This window comes from Prunus persica, chromosome G6, assembly GCF_000346465.2.
Source record: "Prunus persica cultivar Lovell chromosome G6, Prunus_persica_NCBIv2, whole genome shotgun sequence".
In the NCBI taxonomy this organism is placed as follows: Eukaryota; Viridiplantae; Streptophyta; class Magnoliopsida; order Rosales; family Rosaceae; genus Prunus; species Prunus persica.
The window spans coordinates 7,201,418-7,223,692 of NC_034014.1; the positions used below are offsets into that span (position 1 = coordinate 7,201,418).

Sequence of the window (22,275 nt, forward strand, 5' to 3'; positions counted from 1 at the left end):
CACATGCGAGGTGCTTCTTCCCGAAAGTGATTCTGGCCTATCTAGAATCACTCCCTTTCCTATTATCTAGAACACCAAACAAAGAATTATTGAAAGTGACAAAAAAGAAAAAGACAAAAGACAAACAAAATATGAAAAGGAAAAGTGATTGTTTGACAAAAGTCAGAATTTCTAAATTGATATAAACCAATTCCCGTATTTGGATATAAAAAAACAAAGAAATTTAGGAATTTTCACATGGGAAAAAACACATGGAATTTAGAAATCCCAACTTTAAATTCTATCTAAATAATCATCATTTCTAAAATTTCAAGAGATACCACCACATTTCCTTGACAATGACCACCACCGAGGTCTAAAATATCAATGGTATCAGAAATATCGGTAGTTCAAAAACATGAAAATTTCTATGGAAATTTCGGGATATTATCAATATCGATAAAAATTGAATAAAAACCACAGAAATTGTAAGAAAACTTAGAAATTTTTATTGAAATTTTGGAGGATGTTTATTTAGTCAATTATCTATTAGTTTATCACAAAAAATTGAAAGAAATGCATTGCATGATGGGTTTAATTGATTTAAATTGATTATATAGCAAGATGACAAACACTGTGAATGTATAAAATATGTAGTAATTAATGAAAAAAGATTAAACACACCATAATCATTTACATATAATGATTTACTAATATTTTACACTTTATGCATTGCATGGTAAGATACATAAGTGACTTAGTACCACATAGAGTTTCCCTTCGTGTATTATCACAAAAACATAAGCAACATGGTGGTTAAGGCGTTGGAGGAGTGAAATGGCAGGGGTTCAAATCCCCTTTGCGTGTGTGCTTTGTGTTTTTTTTTTCCTTTTTCTTTTACATCGATATTTTTGATATTATAACGATATTTTGACAAAATATTGCTGAAGTGTGAGGGAAATTATCGTCGATATTATCGATATTTATATGATGTATATGAATATGTTCCGAAATATCCGTGACCCAAAAAAATGATAATATCCTCGATATTTCGTCAATATTATCGACATTTTAGACTATGACTGCCACCATCCCACCAATACCACCACTTTTATTTAAATAGTTTTCATAATTAATTGCTGTACCGCATTAATTACTGTGATAAAATAATATAATTATTTACTGATTTTTCCTAACACACCTCACATCTGCCCGGAATGTGCTAATTTTGTTGAAAAATAATTGGCAAAATGAAGTCATTGTACCCGAATTGCACCAACTAGTAGACTAGAGACTTACTGGCAAAAAGTCGAAACCACATGAAACATGGTGGAATGGTAAAGAGACTGGGGAACATTCTTATTTTATTTACCTTTCATGGTAAGTACTACGGAATCTCTCACCTAAAGAAATAAATCAACTCATTAGTTTCCGACTCTGATTGGCAGAATTTCCACTTTCAACTGCCTCTAAGCAAGGTCATAAGTCACAAGTCACAATAATCATTTTACAAAAAAGATACAAGCTACAATCTAAATTACTCAAAATTAATCTAATTTACGGGAAGAGGGACTCGAACTTGAGTGCAAGAGGGTGAACTCACAATAATCTTTATTAATTATACAAAAATTGAACTTCTTAAGGAGCATGACTGGTTTGGTGATCCATTTTTGTTTTCAAGATGCAGATATCATCATAGCTACAACCCTTGAAACTAAATAGTCACCTTTTCTGCGACTGAGTTTCAAATACGTAGTTGACTGATCCAACCAAGGATTGGCTGATGCGAAATCACCCCAAAAAAAAAAAAAACTTACAAGGAACAAAATAAAACCAATGGATGAAAACTAAAGCAACGTGATCCCTTCTTTCTAAATCAGTTTTCCCAATAATTTTAACACTGTGATCCTTACAGTCTATGAAAGATATATTCATACTTTAACTTTTGACGTTCTTCTTTTCGCGTTAACAAATACATGGAAGGCCAAAAGGAGTAAAACAAGAGTCGTGCCTAATGAGAGGACTTTTATGCCTGTGCCATATGAGCTCTTCAGCATCCTCCGCCAAATTTCCTGCAATTTAGATCACATTAATGAATGGAACTACATTCGTTCAATTAATTAGCTATGGTGAAATGTCTTTGTGCACCTCCCCCTTCAACAAGTAAAATTCCAAAACTTGCATGCTATCGAAGCATGTAAACTGTTAGGTGTAGAAATTGATGACACAGAAACATGAATTTAGAGGTTTCCTGAAAAGAGCTAAAAAGGATGAAGCAGATATGTTTTGGAATGTCATGTGACCACTGACCACAGCGTACCAATACTATTGAAAGCTTATTTTGTGAAAAGGCAATAGCATAGTATCAGTTTTATCATTAAGTGCAGAATATGTAAAGTAATTATGTAAATATGTTCAAGAACTTAATCATCATCTTCTATATTCAATGCCTATCACCAAACCTCAAGCTGATAAATAGAAGCTAGCAAAGGACTTTCAAATATGCATAAAAGAACATAAACATTAGATACTAGTAAGAGGTTATCAGTGCATTCTGCATGTAGATGACACAGGATAAAGCTTGGTTCAAAATAAATATCTAATAGTAATTGTAATTATGCAATGAAACCAAGCTGCTCTTTAGATGGAGAAACCGTCAGGATATGATTTGGCCAGTGAAAACAACCATGATGGTTGTTGTACAAAACATGAACACCGACATAGGTCGAGCAATCTGAACACTCTCAAATGTTAGACCACATTAACAATTTCGAACAACAATAACTATTTCAGTTCCAAAGCTCCACTATAACAGAATTTACAAGTTGTCATTGGACGTAATTTGGAACCTGGAAAACATCTTGCACTTCGTAAACATGAACGCCTACAAAAGGCTTCAATTTCCTAAAACATATAATGTATCTTTTTCCACTGCAATACGTTTACAGTTCCAAAACTCAATTTTGGCAAAACCAAAAAGGCATAGTTGAATGTAAATTTGTCAATTGGAAGACAAGCTGACACCATAAAGATAGTCCAGCACATCCAACCATATATATAAGTATTAACATAAAGAATTATTGGCCTTGAACAAAGAGACTTACTGTGATGCCAAAATTACGCTTATGTTGCTTTGCAAAGATATTCTGTGCATGTTTGTAAAGCTCCAAATCAAGGTGGTTAAGTTGCCTTATCTGCTGGAGGACCGCTTCAGGAACCTGAAGTCGTGCCTGTAATAATTAAAAGGTCAAAATGTCATCCAAAGACAAGGGGACCATAAAGCCCAATTTAATAATTTATGCAAGCCAAGAAAGGTGAGTTATAGCAACGCAACAGCGATACAGCAAGTTCAAGTGCTTAGGAGGCAGTTCACGAAGTAACATGCAAACCAGGGGAATAGGCTTTACAATATTATATTCTATAAATCAGAGCTGTTCAGAATATGTCCTAGAAAGTTGATGCATCTAACCCAGAAGAGGACCAGTACAAGGAGGAGAGGATGATATACACACACGTTAATGAATGATGTAAAACATCATCTAGAGTACCAGCTACTTTGGAGAAACTATAAATTGAATGCTACCTCCTTTGTAAAGTTTGCCGGGGAGATTCTCTTCAAAGAAGCGTTGTGCCGGAGTGTTTGGGACTTCCGTAAATTAGAAATGCAGTCTTCATAAGCTTCCATAAGTTCTTCCACAGTCATCTAACAAGGTGTAAAGAGGATCAAAGTCAACAAAGTAGCAGGATCGACTATTGTTATCAATATTGAAAATGACTTACATTTCCTTTCGCTGGTTCAACAGTTTCAGGAGAAGCAAACTCACTTTCCTTCTCATTTGGGGTTCTGTTCTGTCATATGCAGCAAAATTGCAGTGAGAAATCTGGCAAAATCACCATCCAAACATGAAGCATTTCACATACTAATGATGGCTTTTGCTAATTACCCAAAGATCATTATTATCCGGCTTGGAATCTGAATCTGAGTAGTTCTGTTCTGTAGCACAAGTAGAAGAATAAGATAAACACCAAATTCATTGCCTAAATAAACTCTATATGGTAACTTTAGTAAAAATGAAAATTCCACATGTTACCCAAAGTTCTATGCAACATAAAATTTTGTAATCCTAATAAATTCAGCTTTAAGGCATCACACAATTCGAAGTTGAACTGCATGTTCTCAACTTTGTTGTGCTCTTAACACTGAACAAAATGAACAACTCCATTTGATTATTTTTGCAGTACTACACCAGAACTAGGTTAGACAACAGAATGTTAAGTAGATGTCACACTGACCGGATTTGCTGTCAGCAGCACTCTCCTCACTAGCATTTGATACTCCCAGCTGTGAAATCACCTGGGCACCAACTACATTCGCAAACATTGTTGCAGATTCTCTGTGCTCCTCAGTGAGACCAACATATAACATATCATCCAACCTCTTCTGCAAAATTTACAAGCAACCATAAGTAAATGAGGATTACTACAGAAACAATATTTGTAACCAAATCATGTGGACAACTTTAAAAAGTTGATTTGTATTACCTTTGCAACTTGTAGGACATGGTCACCAAGAAGTTTATACTTCTGTACACAATGACGCACTTCATGTGCTTCTGATAGATAGGAGTTGTTTGTCAATCCTGCAACCTTTCGAATCAAACAGTCAACCAGATAATAAAATAAATATATTTATATAAATTTTGACAGCGATGCTAAAAAAAAGAAGAAGAGAGAACTTCGTAACTGCATCGAATTCTGACCACTTTTTTTTTGGTTTTTTTGGTTTTTTTTTGTGGGGGGGGTGAGGAATGTGTTAGGTTATTAAAGAAATCCCTAAACAACGGAGCCTACGATGCAAAAAATGAGCTATAACCTGCAAAAACATCCGCTTGCCGTTGCTTCAAGAAGCTACTAAAGCTTTTCAAAAGTTTAACAACCAAAATTTCAACCAATTGCTGAAGTTCCGACAACAGAGTGGAAGGACTAGTTTCAGTGTTGGTACCAACAAAAAAGGGAAATACGGGCTGATATTTAGGCATATCATCCAATATTTTAAACATTTGATCAAACTAGAAGATCATTCAATCAGTTAACATGGTAGAATAAATTCAACCAAACACAATAATCCCAATATTAACTAAAATTTGAGAACCGTTTAGTATCTAAGCAAAGCTGTCTAGTGCTTTCCTAGGTCATGGGCGGAGCCACCAAAAATTTAATTAAAAATAAAAGAAGCATTAAAGATTCCCATGATGCTATTAAACCATAGGAGGATAAACAACCTGAAATGTTGCTCCATTGTGAACAACTTCTTGAGCTATAGGGTGATTGATGAACTTGTGTAATGGCATCACAATTTCTTCCATGTTGTATGGGTCATTGCTCTGAAAGTTATTTGAGCCCCTAAGCTTTCGACCATCTCTCTGTACAGCAAAGTCAATACAAATAATGTCCCCAGGGAAAAATACTGCACTTCAACAGAAATATACTAAAAATACATGAGAGCTGCAGAAACCAAAAAGGTCAAATGGGTCCAAGCAGCACAGAAAAAAGCATACCCGAGTAAAAAGGTCTTCCCTCATCCATGGAACCAAATATTTCCATGGCCAAATATCCAGTGTGCTTACTCCTTTAGTCTTTGCCCGTATACGTCTTGTCATTTGTGTTGCAGAAGTTAAGTTAGGATGCACCAAAAACCTAGCAGCTACCTCTACCGAAAATTCGTAAGTACTAAAAACACGGTCAACTGGATTCCTAAGTATTGTCACTACTGATGTTCTCTCCCTGGGAAGTTTGGACATCATACTATAATCATCATGAGTAACCAACAATCTGCACTGCTGTTTTCTGCAAAGGGTACAAAATTAACATCCATTAATGATGCAGACATGTGAATAGTTAGGAAAGAATAAGGTAAATATGAGGATGTAGTTCTGTAAGACATCCAACTTAGTTGCTGATGTCAACCTTGGCTTTATTTTAAGATGCTACCCTAGCAGAAGCACCTATGAAAACCTTGTGAAACAAGTTTCTAAGAAAATCCACGCCTCATGATCTGTCTCCTTTTAATTATGTGTTGTCTCCCATTTATGAGTCAATAAGTAGAATATCACAGTCAATATAGAAAATAACAGCTTTAACGAAAAACCCTTCCCCTCTGCAAGCCAATGGAGCTACCAACTTCCACCAGATCTGTCAAGTTGTAATTTGCAAATAAAAACACCTTCCTGCAAAACCTCTAACCTACATACATCTCAATGCAATCGAGTTTACTGATTGTCTTGCAACAAAATGATTTGGATGAAGTGATACTCAAGTATTGAGAAATTTATGAAACAGAATATGTCAAGAAACAAAATTATACAAGAGAAAACAAGATATTACCTAGGATCAAATCGAAGCTTATCATACGATCGAGGGCATTCCAGAGAGCTATAGTACAACTTTCTCAAGAAACTGTAAGTGTAAACATAGCCAGAAGTACGAATCAATATGGTTGTCAAATCATGGAGTTACAATCTTTAGGTAATAAAATTGGACCTAATGGAATTACCAATGGAAATATGTACGCCCTCCTGTTCTGGGGACGTGAAGGAAAAATAGCAAATCCCGCAGTGTGTGTTTGTCTTCTTTAACTTCTTGTTGAAGTGAAGAAAATGCCCATTTTTTGACAACTCTTTCACAATGCTCAAAATCATTCTTAATAGGAGAGGCATTCACAGCTGTGGATGAGTTATGAGAACCCCAAGAATAGCAGCCTGACCAAAATAATTATCCAAGTAATTGAAAGGGTTCGAAATGAAAGAAAATAGAAAGAAGTAACTAAAAACGGTTTAAGCAAAACAGAAAGGTCCCCCAGTTTGTTTGGCACTCGAATGGTTCACATAGCATGAGGTTCATCTCCACACAATCCCACCTAAACTGCCACAACATATATGCATACATACCTACATGCCAACATATATGAAGACTAACTATGTACAATATTACAAAGAACAAAAGAGGTAACTTGAAAAATACAATAGCTTGCAGACCAAAAAGAAAAATTAAGAAATGATAAGAACAGATTATAGGATAAGCATAAAGAGACTAAATTGAGTTTGATACATACCCAATCCGAGAAGCAACAGCAGGATAGAGAATTTCAGAGTAGGATCCATACACCTTATTCCTACTCCACACACTGTAACAAAGTAACAATAAGACAAAGTTGGAAGCTTTCTCAAGTGTTGAGGAAAAAAAAACATATAAAATGACAAAATAAGTAGCTATTCGGCACAACATGACTGAAAATGAGCACACCTTAAAAGTTAAAACTAATTCTATATGCTTGCTTGTGAAAATTTTCCAACAAATTTCTTTCCTTTTCCTTTCAAACAAACAGGATTTAAAGCCAATTCCCTAAAATAGGAAACAGAGGACCAGACATTTTGGACACTACGAGCTGAGATATGGAAATAGGCAAACTTGCAAGAACCCAGAAGACCCTAACGAGCGGAACGACAAGAAGAAAGCGAGAAATTCAAAGAAGACATGAAGAAAAGAAAGGGAAATGGAACAAAATTCGATGGTTTGGTTCACCTGTATCGAAATTGGGGGTCTCGTGCTCATAAACGGTGTTGGGACTCTAGCAGACAGCGGTGAGGCCGATCAACGAGGGTTGAGGCCCCACCTTTCAGAACCTTCCAGAGATCCTGAAAAGGTCGCCCGGTCCCCTGGTTTCAAATTTTCTCAGCAACCAAACAGAAACAGCAATTTTCACAGGAAAATTTCTTTTTTATTTTTATTTTTAGAAGCTCTGCAATTTTGTGTTTGATGTTGATTGGTTGATGATCAGTAGTGGGTCTTTAAAAGTCTCTGCGTGTATTTGTGCGCGCGCCACTCCAAATGGAAGAAGGTTATTGTATGGAAAAATAATGAAGGGAAGTTTGTCCGAAAGCCATCTGTTTTACAGGGGCAAAATCGTCATAAAAAAAATTAGAATTTTCAGTTGAATCATGTCTGTTTTCTGTTTTGTTGTCTGTGTTATTTTATTTTATTTTTTTTATTTTGGTTATGTAATGAAGACAGTTTTAAAAAATAGAGGGTAATATTCAATAAATGATGGATTGAATTATAAACACTGTCACGATCTCATGATGATTTTTTTTGGAACATAAACAACAACCTTCTGAAAAAGAAAATAAAACAAAGGATGTTTATTTTTTTGTCTATCTAGTTTTGCTTGATTTTCCATTTTAAGTTTTTTTTTCTTTGTTATTTCTTCTTCTATAATTTTTTTGCCGTCCCTTACGAATGAATATGAAATTGCATTTTCATGTTTGATAAGTACCCTTTTCATATAGAGCGGGAATTTCATATACATTTTTTTCCCATTTGGGAAATCATTTGACTCACTTTTTTTTTGGGACCAACTTTATCATGTTCTAATTCAAATACCACTTTTAGTTAATAATTTTCATAAAATTTTTATAGGAAAATTGAGCAAATTTTTAATTCATAATATTGTGCATACCAAATATAAGAATAAAAAAAAATGGTATTTCTTTGTCCCTATTCCTTTACCTTAATTTATATTTTTCTAAAACCACATTCTTAAATTTGAAGGTTTTTAATTTGAACTAGACAGAATTGACCGTAGTAGATTTGAACGGAATCATCATGTCATAGAAGGACAAAATGACAATAGCATCCCTTAGACAGGTTGGGCAAATCTGTTGGTTTTTGGGCAGAACGTTGGGGCAGGCTGTTTGGGGTTTGGGTGGACTATTTTTCTATTGCTGTAGTGCGGCACAGGGTGTCCCTCTCATCCTTGGACAACGGTGGATTGTGGAATCGTGGACTGTGGAGCTCTTATTATTATAAATAAATATTGTATTTGCTTTTTTCATGGGGCCAAAGTAGAAATGGAATCCTACCGGCCACCACCCTCTACGGGAGACAACTTCTATATCACAAGGACAGCCGTCAACTGTGATAACTCTTCAACATGACCCAATTTTCTGTGTCATTGCCTCTTTGGTGGAATCCTCTGCCTATCCACTTGCTGTTTTTGCCACATGCTATGCTTCTTCTACCATTTTTCTTTCATTTTCTTTCTGCTAGTGCCACATCCTAGGCTAGTCCCATTTCTAATATTGTAAAGATTAAAATAGGAATGGAGACCCATGAGCTGGATAATTATTGCAGCACTTTATTGACAATAATCATTTTGTTTTTAGTTTTTATTTTCTTCTTTTAGATATAATAAAAATATATGGGAAAGTGGAGAAAAGGTGAACGGTGATGAGAAATGAATCATATGATGAATGATATACATATATGGGTGAGTCGTTTTATAGTAAAGGTGTACTATATGTGTGGATTTTTATATTAGCCATATGATTCATCTGAATAATAACTTCACATAAGTTTATTGAAATGATCATGTGGCTAATATGAAAGTCCACATAACGGGTCTATATATGACATTCACTATAAAATTTCGCATATATAGGTTGATATGTTTCATTAAATTAAAAAGACTACAATTGAATCACCGGCCCATACCTATATGTACTGATCATGGGCAGAAACTGAGTTAATGATTTGCCAGATTTAAGGCCCAACCCAACTAAAAATGATTTGAAGTATAGCAGCAAAAAATAAGTTCTGCTTCACATTAAAATATCAATTGAGCAAGTAAAAGAATTTGATAACGAAACCAAACGAAACTAAGTGAAGATTAGCACTAAGGAAAAAAAAAAAAAAACACATATTTACAAAGGTGGAAATCAATTCTAATGATATCTAAAGTGCCATGCCTTATCTGTTCATCCATCAGAGATTCAGAATTTGACAATTGTTTTCAAGCACAAGGAAAAAATTGAAATTAATGATTAAATTAAAAACAAAAAACATTGGAGCACATTGTAGTGTTGAAACCATCACAAGATGTTCTTTTAAAAAACTATGGAACGGTTAAGTTGCACGTGACCTAGCCAAACCATCCATGAATCTTTTCGTGGAAAGCAATCACTAAGTCAATACCTGTGTTTGGTTAGTAAGTTCAGGTTTGGAAAATGATTTCCTGTGTCATGGGAAACCAAGGCGAGCATTATTACAACTTTTTATAACCAACTTACCACTATTAACAATTAAAAAATGCTAAGGCAAACATATTACATTTTTTAATGCATATTTCTTATTTAGGGATATAACTGCAAAACCAAACCAAATGTGTTTCCAGTAGGATTTGGATTGGAAATACATTTTGTTTGGTTTTCAAAATTAATTAGGATTTGGATGGGAAATACAATTTACCACTATAGAATTTGGATTGGTGTCCACAAAGGGGTTTCTATTGACAGTCCCATGCTCATTGATCTACTTGTAAGTACATTATCAAATAATTTCAGGGATTCTTTTTGATCGAAATTTTAGAAAATTTATTTTGACGATGGACTTCCCAACACGTACATACATGAGGGGGAAGGACGCCATGGGAGATCAAAGAAGGGAGGCTGATTACAAGATGAGATTTGACATGCATGTGGGATGACGAAAGAGGATGTCAAGGTCTGGGTTGAGGAGAAATTGCTGGTTGGTTGTGAAGGCTGATAAGAATTGCTAATTCATAAGAATTAAGCAAAGTGTTAGAAATATTTTGACTAATTGGAATGTGGGCCAACGTTGTATCTTCCAAAAGTTAATTTTCTTTGGAAAAAAATTGCTCGCAGTGGCTTAAAATCAAAACGTCTAGTTGATACTAGATAAGTATAGATTGATGGAAAGGTGGCAAAACATAGGGTTACTAAAGTTAAGTAGACCATAAATGCTAGGGATACCCTCACTTTTTCTTGCTTGGCCATAATGAGTAAATAGACTAGGAAGAGAAGAAAGTAGACTGGTTAGCTAGGAAGAGGAGGAAGCCTAAACAAGCAGAGAAATGAACAGGAAATGTGGGTGGGTGGGGGCTTCTTTTGCAGTATAGTTTACCTAGCTAAGGTTTTCTATTTTCTGATATTATTGATGCCAGCTGGCTAGGGTTTAAGAGAAAGGCAAGCTTGCTTTGCCCCAAAACAAAAGCAAGCGTTACAAGAGGAGACATGTTTCAGACCGCTAGGGTAGTCTAGAACAGTATAAGGAATTCAAAATATGTGGATAAGATTTTGGGTCTCTTGAGCTCTATGACCTAGTTAGGTTTAATGATTTTTGCTCAGGATATATAGCTATTAGCAAGCAAGTCCTCCATGTTGCTCCATTGTGAACAACTTCTTGGGCTACAGGGTGATTGATGTACTTGTGTAATGGCATCACAATTTCTTCCATGTTGTATGGGTCCTTGCTCTGAAAGTTATTTGAGCTCCTAAGCTTTCGCCCAGCTCTCTGCACAGCAAAGTCAATACAAATAATGTCCCCAGGGAGAAATACTACACTTCAACAGGAATTTACTGAAAATACATAACCAAGTAAAAAGGTCAAATGGGTCCAAGCAGCACAGAAAAAAGCGTCATCCATGGAACCAAATATCCAGTGTGCTTACTCTTTTAGTCTTTGCCCGTATACCTCTTGTCATTTGTGTTGCAGAAGTTAAGTTAAGATGCACCAAAAACCTAACAGCTACCTCTACCGGATTCCCAAGTATTGTCACTACTCTCTCCCTGGGAAGTTTGGACATCATACTATAATCATCATGAGTAACCAACAATCTGCACTTGTGTTTTCTGCAAAGGGTACAGAATTAACATCCATTAATGATGCAGACATGTGAAAAGTTAGGAAAGAATAAGGTAAATATGAGGATGTAGTTCTGTAAGACATCCAACTTAGTTGCTGATGTCAAGCTTAGCTTTATTTTAAGATGCTACCCTAGCAGTCGCGTACCTATGAAAACCTTGTGAAATAATTTTCTAAGAAAATCCACACCTAATGATCTGTCTCCTTTTAATTATGTGTTTTCTCCCATTTATGAGTCAATAAGTAGAATATCAGAGTCAATATAGAAAATAAAAGCTTTAACAACCCTCTGCAAGCCAATGGAGCTACCAACTTCCACCATATCTGTCAAGTTGTAATCTGCAAATAAAAACACCTTCCTGCAAAGTCTCTAACCTACATACATCTCAACGTAATCGAGTTTACTGATTGTCATGCAACAAAATGATTTGAATGAAGTGATACTCAAGTATTGAGAAATTTACGAAACTGAATATGTCAAGAAACAAAATTATACAAGAGAAAACAAGATATTACCTAGGATCAAATCGAAGCTTATCATACGATCGAGGGCATTCCAGAGAGCTATAGTACAACCTTCTCAAGAAACTGCAAGTGTAAACATAGCCAGAAGTATGAATCAATATAGTTGTCAAATCACGGGGTTACAATCTTTAAGTAATAAAATTGGACTTATTGGAATTACCAGTGGAAATATGTACGGCCTCCTGTTCTGGGGACATGAAGGAAAGTGTTCGGAAAAAAAAACATAGAAAATGACAAAATGAGTAGCTATTCAGCACAACATGAATGAAAATGAGCAGACCTTAAAACTAATTCTATTTGCTTGCTTGTGAAAATTTTCCTAGATTTTTTTTTTTCCTCAAATACCACTTTTGGTCATTTTAACCATTAATAATTTTCATAAAAGTTTTATAGGAAAATTTAACAAATTTTTAATTCATAATATTGTGCATACCAAACATGAGAATAAGAAAAAATGGTATTTCTTTGTCCCTATTTCCTAGCGTTCTCAAACACGAAATGGAATGAAGGATTAGTTTTCTTTACCTTCATTTATATTTTTCAAAAACATTCTTATATTTATTTTGAATGTTTTTTAATTTTAACTAGACGGAATTGACCACATTGACTATCTAACAAATGGAGCACTTGGTGGAGGATGAACCTTCCAAAATCACCATTGAAAAAGTGGGAATCGAATTTTTCAAGTTCAGCCTTGGGGAAAAGTGAATGACTTAGGAGGGAGGAATTGTTACGTACGTCATGTTTTGTATCTTTATTTTTATTGTCTTAATATTTCCTAGAACTCACTGGATATATGCTTACCCGACAAGACGCAAGAGGTACACATTTAAACCCCATCCCTCACACCCCAAGTAAAAGAAAGAGCTCCCTACTGCATCATTCTATGTACCCGGGGGGATTAAATGTGTACATTTGAAGTTGCTCATGTTTCTTTGCTGTGTATAGATTTTTGTATGGGGTTTAAACCCCATTCCAACAACAACAAAAATCAACATCAAAACTAATTTCCTACCTACAAGTTTGCATCTCGATCTAAAGAACGTTGACTAAAATTTGTTTCCTCATTCTCAGGATTATGCTTAGGCTCATTCCAAACTTGATTAATTCAAAGTCTCCTCCTAAGCCTCCTGTATATTTTATTTCTTTCTCTCCAAAGCTAAATAAATGGCACTTGAATTTTCAGTTCTCCTTTAACAAGGCTTTGGATTTCTCTCAATTTCTTGCTTTTTGTTAGCCATGTCTGCAACTAACAGCTTAGCAGACAGATATCGTATCACTAGTATTCAGGATCTCCTCAGTTTCTTGCTGGGATGCTTCATTTTTTTGGGGTGTATCGGCTTGCCTATTTTTTTTATTTGCCAGGCGATAATGACAAATCCGGAGACATACAAAGTCCCTGAATTCAACGTCACCAATGCTCAGCTCAATCGATTGAATTACACCGAAACCAACCATACTCTCTCTTACAACCTCGCCCTCAACATCACCCTCACAAACCCCAATAAGAAAATCTTATTTAAGTTGACTGACATCCAAGTCATTGCATACCACCAAAACAAGAGATTTGGTCTTGTGACTTTGATGGATAGGCAAACATCGTTTGATCAAAACCCTAAAAGTTCAAGCGTTTTTAATAATGCAGTTATTCAAGGGTGGAAGCCTATGATGTTTGAGGAACCAGTGCTTCCCAATGCTGACCTTTACAATATTGATGTGGTGATTGCTTTCCGAGAAAAAGGTGCTGGATTGTCTGGCCAAGTCATGTGCAATCTGAAGCTTCCATTGAGTTTTAATGGAACATCATGGAATTGTTACAAGACTAGAAAGTGCTCCAAAGTTTTTTATTATCGGGGTTCCTAAATTTAGGTCTAAAAGACAAGCTGCTGTTAGGTTTAATATCCACATCTTTTTTGTTGTAGATGTAGGTGATTTGATTTGTATTACTTTTTTGTTCTGTAGATTTTACCGTTTGAGGTAAACTAAGGAAAACATATTGAAATTTTAAAATTAATGAATTATTTCCATATAATTGAATTTCATAAATGAAAACATATTGAAATTTTAAAATTAATGAATTATTTCCATATAATTGAATTTCATAAATGAATTTTTGAATTCAGTTATTGATAATATTTTCCTAATATACAGATAAAATAAAATTGGCTTTTTATCACAAAACGTCTTTGAGGTTCACAAAATTATTAGATTGCTTTCTCATGTTTGGTAAGTCCAGGTTTGAGAAATGATTTCCTGGATCATGGGAAAATAAGGCGAAAATGAAACCTTTCATCCACCTTGGGTTTCATTTTCCCTCCTCACGGGGTACAAAGGCCACAATTAATTACAACTTTTATGACCAATTTACCACTAGTAACAATTAAAAATACCAAGGCAAACATATATTACACTTTTTAATGCATATTTCTTATTTAGGGATATAATTGGAAATACATTTTGTTTGGTTTTCCAAATTAATTAGGATTTGGATGGGAAATACAATTTACCACTATAGGATTTGGATTGGTGTCGAAAAAAGGGATTTCTATTAACATTAGTGTCCACACAAAGGTTTGTTTTGGCACTAAATTGGGAACCAAAAGTCTCAATAGAAACTCCTTTTGTGGACATTAATATCCATGCTCATTGATCTATTTGTAGGTACATTATCAAAAAAATTCAGGGATTCTTTTCGGTCGAAATTTTAGAAATTTATTTTCACAATTGACTTTCCAACACGTATATATATGAGAGATCCAAGGACCCACGGGGGAAGGACCCCATGGGAGATCAAAGAAGGGGTGGCTGATTACAAGATGAGATTTGACATGCATGTGGGATGACAAAAGAGGACGTCAAGGTCTGGGTTGAGGAGAAATTGCTGGTTGCTTTTGAAGGTGAAGGCTTAGTGCGAAAATAATATGGCTGCTTCACTTCATCAGAATCCCTGAATTTTAATCAATTGTTGATAAGAATTGCTAATTCGATCATAAAGAAAATATATGCACTTGAGAATTAAGATAATGCATTAGCACAGTGTTAGAAATATTTGGACTAATTGGAATGTGGTCCAGTGACTAGAATCTAACTAAGGAAATTACCAAATCAAGTTTGATGCGTCAAATTTTATATTTTTTCGACACCAAAAATACCCTCATTTACCGTGTCACGTGGTATTTAAATTGGATCTTCATTTATTGTGTTGAATATATTTTCAGCATATTTTATGCAATTCCATTGTCATTAATGTGTATCTGTTTCATTAAGTTTTTTTAATTTTAAATGGTGATTAGCATAAATTTAAGTTTTTTTTCTACCCTTAAAATAGGAAAAATTCATGTTTTTCACTCACCTTTATGCTTTTATGTGTTTATCTCCTAATATTTTAACCCAACTAGTCTTTATTCTAACATTTGATTTTTTAGTTACGTGACTTTTTAATTATTTTTAATAATAATGTACCTATTTCATGACTTATTTATTTAAATACAAAATTTATATATAGTTTCTTTTTCTTTTATGAATGATAATATACCTATTAAAGTTTTATTATACCTAGTTTTTCATGGATAATAATCTACCTATTATTTTTAATAGGCACAGTAAAATGTTATATAATCTTTAATGATAATGTACCTATTTCATGAATAACATATTAATGTACCTATTTGATTTTTATGAATAGGTACAGTAACGGATATATGACCACAAATCTCTTGGACTCCTATGGTCTAAGAGATCGGGTATATACGTGTATATATGTACCTTAATATATAATATAATATATGTTACATATATACATGTATACATGTATGCTATTATTATAATATTAATATGTATGTGTATATGAGTATATTATAATAATAATATATGTGTATATATCTATATGTATTTATATATATATTATATATGTATATATGTGTATATATATACTTGTATATGTGTATATACATGTATATATATACATTATAGTATATGTGTATGTAATAATAATAAGGGAGCTTCACTAATATACCCAAAATAGGGATTGAAATTATAAAAAAAACCCCACATGGAATCCACTTTAGAAACACACCCAAAATTTATTTACTACATAATAAATTAGTGTTGATGTTCCTATAAATTACATGACTGCCATTAATTAACTTAAAATAAGCCCAACACAAAAAACTCAAAAAAAATCCAAAACAAGCCCAGCAAGCCCGAAATACATTGTTAATACCATATCATAGAAGTACATTGATAATATCATGTCATAGAAGTATATTGTTAATACCATCTCATACAAAAAACTCAAAAAACCCAAAAAAAAGCCCAGCAAGACATCCAATATCCTTTGTAGAAACCGCCTCCAATTGTTCACAGTTTCACCAGAAACAATCGCAAAGGCAAAAGGAAATACCTTTACAAGAAGAAAAAAACACTGTTAATACTATGTCATAACACGATCTTCTTATGCATATCATAAACTTCAAGTGCATAGCTATATATAGAGCAAAATATAAAGCATGCTTTGTTACTGAAAATTTGTTAATACTATGCCATAAAAGTACACTGTTAATATTATGTCATAGAAGTGCACTGTTAATACTATGTCATAGAAATCATCTCAGTTGCAGGGTATAAACAGTATAACAACTGTTCATACCACTTACTGGAAGTTAACAACTATGTCATTTCATTTGCATAATAAGTATGATAAAGAACCTAAATAGTACCAAACATCAAAACCCAAGTTAACACTAAATAGTGTTTTACACATTAAAATCACAAAGAACCTAGATCACTGAGAATCTAAATCCAAGAACAGTAATTATTATTTTTCTTGTCTTTTATTCAATTTTCTCAATAACCAAACATTAGATAGCATACACAGATAGAGCTAAACAAGTCAACAACAATGAGAAAAACAAGCATAATGAATTCTAAATTACATAACTGTCATTGATAAACTTAAAACAAGCCCAATACAAAAAACTCATTAAAAAAATCCAAAATAAGCCCAGCAAGCCCGAAGTACATTGCTAATATCATGTCATAGAAGTAAATTGTTAATACCATGTCATAGAAGTACATTGTTAATACCATTTCATAAAATAAAAAAAAATCAAAAAAAAAAACCCCCAAAAAAGCCCAACAAGACATCCGATATCATTTGCAGAAACTACATCCAATTGTCCACAGTTTCACCAGAAACAATCGCAAAGACATAAAGAAATATCTCTACAAGAAGAAAAAAAATTACATTGTTAATGCTATGTCATAGAACTATCTTCTTAGTAAAAATCACATTATGCATATCATAAACTTCAAGTGCACAGCTATATATAGAGAGCAAAATATAGAGCATGCTTTGTTACTGAAAATTTGTTAATACTATGTCATCGAAGTACACTATTAATACTATGTCATAGAAGTCAATTCAATTGCAAGGTATGTACAATATAACAACTGTTCATACCACTTACTGGAAATGAACAACTACATCATTTCATTTGCATAACAGGTACGATAAAAAATCCAAACAGTACCAAACATCAAAACCAAGTCAACACTAAACAATGTTTTGTGCATAATGTAAATGATTACCTGGCATTGGTGTGTGTTAGTCCCAATTGATCAATAATGAAAATGATTTCCGGAGCATCAATGTCATGGTCCACCTTATCAGCAGTAGCCTGGAAACCTGGATTATTTTGTCCACCTCATCAGCAGTAGCCTGAAATCCTCATGCGACAATCTGGTAAGGGCTACCCCAAGTTTTCTCTTCTCTTCGGTCGACATTTTTCTGAAACAATGTTCTCAAGATAAGATATGTTTGTTGGAGAAGCATTCATATGCAACTCTGTTCTTGCACAAAAACACACAGAGTCGCTCTTTCTATCCACATGCACTCACACATGGCCATAGCATACACACATCAATAATACAGATTTTACAAATAAATTTTTATTACATTACATCAACATGTAGATGTCAAACATATTAAACTAAGATACAATGTTACTGAACAACTTGCACTTTTGAACAACTATTTCTCGGAGTTCTTCCAAATGTATATCAACCATAAAGCTGAAAACAAAAGATCATAACGGAGTCCATTATAAGTTTAGCCATTGAAATAAACTATATCTACAAAGGCTTCCATTCGATGTTAATCATATGCATATAAAAAGGTTTGAAGTCATAAATCAGCAACAACAAAAAAAGTTAAACAAAATGCTTTTGTTTATCTCTATATACCAAACAAACAACATTACTGAACCCCAAATCATATTACACTATCTGTTCAAGAAAGAGCACATCATGTTGGATATACCTCTTCAGCAACTTTAGGAAGAAGCTGCAGCCACTTCTCCACAAATAACCTAGATCACTGAGAATCTAAATCCAAGAACAGTAATAAGAGGACTTCTTAGCTCTGTCTCCTCCGAGATTGTTGTGGTTGACGTCGCTCGAATTCAACGGTGCTGGAGAAGGAATTGGAGGCATGTCGTCGGCTGATGGAGATTAAGATGGAAATGATTGAGGTGGCATCAGAGGTGAAGAAGGATGTGGTGCTTTAACTGGAGCATCTGATGGAGATGAAGGAAGGGAAATTAGAGATGGAATTTTGGGCGAAAGTGAATCGACGGCTCGTTGCGGCAATGGAGTCAGCAAGGGCTATGGTGGAGACGACAAAGATACAATGGAGAATTGGAATAGGAGAAAAGCTAGAAGCAGAGCTCGATGAACCTCACCATTGTTGAAGAAGAAGAAAGTTTGAGATGCTCGTTGATGAAGATTGAGTTGATTAATAGACAAAGAAAAAGGGCAAAACGGTAATCAAACATAGATGTTGAATTTAAGAAATCAATAGCTGTTAATTTTTGGGTTTATTTTGGGTGTGTTTATATACCTTGAATGGTATAGGGTTTCTTTATAGAACTATGTCTAGGAATGGGTATTTAACTAATTTTCTATAATAATAATAATAGTAATATATGTTATTAGTATTACAATATAATATATGCATCTCATACATTGGTAAACATAGGACTAGCTAATCCTCCCTTTCTACATGGGATTAGTAGTCCCCTCTTAAGGAGGTGTTTTTGGTGGGCCCGGTATTAGCAATCCCATCTAAGACTAGAATTAAATGAAACAAACATGGTACTAAATTTAGTCCAAGCCAATCCAAGTCAAGTCTGTGTACCAAACGACCCCTGAAAGAATGAATACACAAACAACTGCATACACTCACATGAGATTTACACAAACACATACATGCATGAGAGAGAGAGAGAGAGAGAGAGAGAGAGAGAGAGAGAGAGAGAGAGAGAGAGAGAGGAGGAGGAGGAGGGGGGCGCCAGGGGTTGTGTTGAAACCACAAGAACCGCCCAGTAGCGTCTACTGTAATTTTCAATCTATATCACAAATTTAAACTCGTCATTTTGAATATGTGCTGTTTGCTCATACAAGATATTAAAGTGCCAGATTTTATATATTTTTTTCAGATATCAAAAATACCCTCACTTACAGTGTCAGTGGTATTTAAATTGGGTCTCCATTTATTGTGTTGAATTTATTTTCAACATATTTTATGCAATTTAATTGTCATTAATGTGTATCTGTCTCATTAAAAAAATTTTAATTTCAAATGGTGATTAGCATAAATTTATGGATTTGTACAGTAATTTTTTCATGCTCTTAAAAAGAAAAAAGAAAAAGAAAAACAGTCAGCAAAAATCACAAAATAACTATTTTTGGTCCAAATAGAAATTCATTAAACAAGAACAATACAAAGGAAAGGACCAAATTAATGGCCAATTAACTAAACTAGACAATAAATAAAAGCCGGATGCCCCTTACTCCTATTAACTAAACTAGACAATAAATAAAAGCCGGATGCCCCTAACTCCTTCCTTCTTCCTTCTTCCTTGAAAATACATACCTAGCGTTCCTTGTACACCTCGTATATATTCCAGACAAAACATGGAATACCGAACAAGCAGCAAACAAATTTATCCCAGAAGGCCTTTACATGCTTCATCATAAATATTTTAATTGGTTCCCAACATGGTTGTGCCTTTATCCTCAACAACAATAATAGTAGGAGAAGAGAACTGAAGGCCCCGCACGTCGGCTTCCAAAAATTTAATGGAATTTTCGCTCGTAATATTATCCAATAAATTGCCCAAACAAAGAATAGAATTCCCCACAATATCCCATTGTAGGGAAACCTACGGCACATCAATAGTAGTAACCACCACACCAACGTTATGGCAATATTAAGAAACAGGGAAACAATGACAAAGAAGGGACAGCAGGGGCAATCATGAGGCTTACACTGAGAATCTCGGGAAACAACATTGTCAAACTCTGGTTTTGCGTATGAGGCCGGGTTAATTCCTATAACAAACAAGACAGTTGCTAAGCCCACTAACACAGCGAGTGTTAGCGGCAATCTTTTCTCTTCTTTTTCGGCTTTCTCTGCTTTCTCTTTCTCTTCTTTGGCTTTCTCTTCAGCTCTGCCTTGGGCACTAGGTGATAATGTCGGCTTTGTCTGTGAGGGGATAGTAATGGCGTGGGAAGTGGATGATAATACTCCTGCTGCCTCTGGGTGGTGGGGGTTTAGGGTATTGATATTAGTGACTTCAGAAGTTTGTTGCTCTACAACAATTTCGTCTGTAGACATAGTGAGAAAAGATAGAGAAGAGTTCTTTTTTATGAGAAAAAAATAGAAGAAGAGTGTAAGAGGAAGAGTGTGGGGAAGGGCTTCTTTTATAGTGGAGTCCAGGGTTTCTAGACAGAGGAATGGTTAGCAGCTAGCAGTAGGTTTTTCCTACATAATATTTATACTAATTCTGTAAAAGTTACAAGTTTTTTGTCGCCTTGGGTTGTGTTGTGTGATGTGAATTTGTAGTAAAAAGTATATATATATATATATATATATATATTTTTTGGTCCCATAATTCCTATGATATCCAATCCGAGGTATTTTTTTAGGAGAATGTGCGTGACATATACTAATACTATACACACAAGGACCTTTTTTTCTCTCTCTTTTTTTCGGGCAAATGTGGATGATTTGATATCCAATCCTGTACAATGGATGCATGCACCAGCAAAACGACATCGGCTCGGCTGCAGGTGGAAGGTGGCAGACAGGGTCGCAGGATCGCAGGGTGGCAGGGTGCTCTGCAGACTGCATGCAGTGTGGCAGGATTGACTGTCGTGGGCTGGTGTGTTTTGTGAACAACACCCACCCACAGGTAAAAGTTGCATCTTTTTTTACCTCAATAGAAACTATATATAGATTAAAAGACGCACATTTTTACACAAATGTGTATATATATGCTATATCTGATTATGTAACTGAAGAACCAAATTGAGGATGGCCTCACTGGCTTGAGATAATTTATTTAAAAGATTTTACGTTTGAGACTTGGAATTGACACGATTGACATAATTGAGTTAGTATATTAATGGGCTTTGTCAAGCAAGCGTACATAATAATACACTAGTATAGCTAGCTACAGCAGATCATGTTTTCCCAAAAACTTGAATTCAGAAGCTTTTTGTTGCCTTGGGTTGTGTCGTGGGATGTGATTTTGTAGTAAAAAGTTGATATTTTGGTTCCATATATAATTCCTGTGATATACAATCCAGGATCACAGGATCGCAGGTGCATGATATATGGACCATCTGCAGACTGCAGGGTGGCAGGATTGACTGTGGTGCATGGCTTGCATGTCAATTGGAATTTGTATTCATTTTTTATATAAGGCTGGCTCTCTCCTTGTCCTTGATAAGTTGGGAGGTGGTTGGCTGTTGGAGTTGGAACTTGGAAAATCTATTAGGTTGATATTTTTTATTTATTAATTTTTAAAAGACTAACTATTATATATGTGCGTAAACTAATTTACCTCTATCCTCTTAATATATATTTACCTAAGCTTTTATACGGTGATGATAATCATAGGAAATACTCAAGGGAGCCGCCTGAAACGTATTCGTTTACACACAAAAAACCAAGCAAGAAAGAAAGTCTAAAAAAAACCCCTACTAGAA

General features: G+C 34.6%; 2 protein-coding genes across 3 annotated transcripts; one reads left to right on the top strand and one right to left on the bottom strand.

Annotated features, from left to right (window-relative positions):
* Positions 1,574-8,172, bottom strand: LOC18772752 (protein-tyrosine sulfotransferase). 2 transcript variants are annotated; one of them, XM_020566806.1, is made up of 13 exons: positions 7,561-8,172; positions 7,091-7,162; positions 6,533-6,737; positions 6,364-6,435; positions 5,538-5,826; positions 5,262-5,402; positions 4,522-4,626; positions 4,273-4,420; positions 3,924-3,973; positions 3,760-3,828; positions 3,563-3,682; positions 3,084-3,209; positions 1,574-2,051 (listed from the first exon to the last, which is right to left on the bottom strand). In XM_020566806.1, exons 2-13 carry the CDS (start codon positions 7,137-7,139, stop codon positions 1,911-1,913), a joined length of 1,515 nt encoding a protein of 504 aa, XP_020422395.1. In that variant the 5' UTR covers positions 7,140-7,162; positions 7,561-8,172; the 3' UTR covers positions 1,574-1,910. The 2 variants fall into 2 exon arrangements, with proteins under 2 accessions (XP_020422395.1, XP_020422396.1); XM_020566807.1 differs by lacking the exon at positions 7,561-8,172 and adding an exon at positions 7,282-7,542.
* Positions 13,594-14,085, top strand: LOC18772108 (NDR1/HIN1-like protein 3). Its single transcript, XM_020565646.1, has one exon. The coding sequence runs from the start codon at positions 13,594-13,596 to the stop codon at positions 14,083-14,085; it is 492 nt and encodes a 163-aa protein (XP_020421235.1).

Bases quoted from the DNA above. Each gene is read 5' to 3' on its own strand.
- LOC18772108 (XM_020565646.1), top strand. From the start codon at position 13,594: ATGACAAATCCGGAGACATACAAAGTCCCTGAATTCAACGTCACCAAT.
- LOC18772752 (XM_020566806.1), bottom strand. From the start codon at position 7,139: ATGGATCCTACTCTGAAATTCTCTATCCTGCTGTTGCTTCTCGGATTG. The intron at 3,829-3,923 runs GTAATTAGCAAA...TGCATATGACAG, and splicing joins CGGATAATAATGATCTTTGG to AACAGAACCCCAAATGAGAA. The intron at 2,052-3,083 runs GTAAGTCTCTTT...TCTAAATTGCAG, and splicing joins AGCGTAATTTTGGCATCACA to GAAATTTGGCGGAGGATGCT.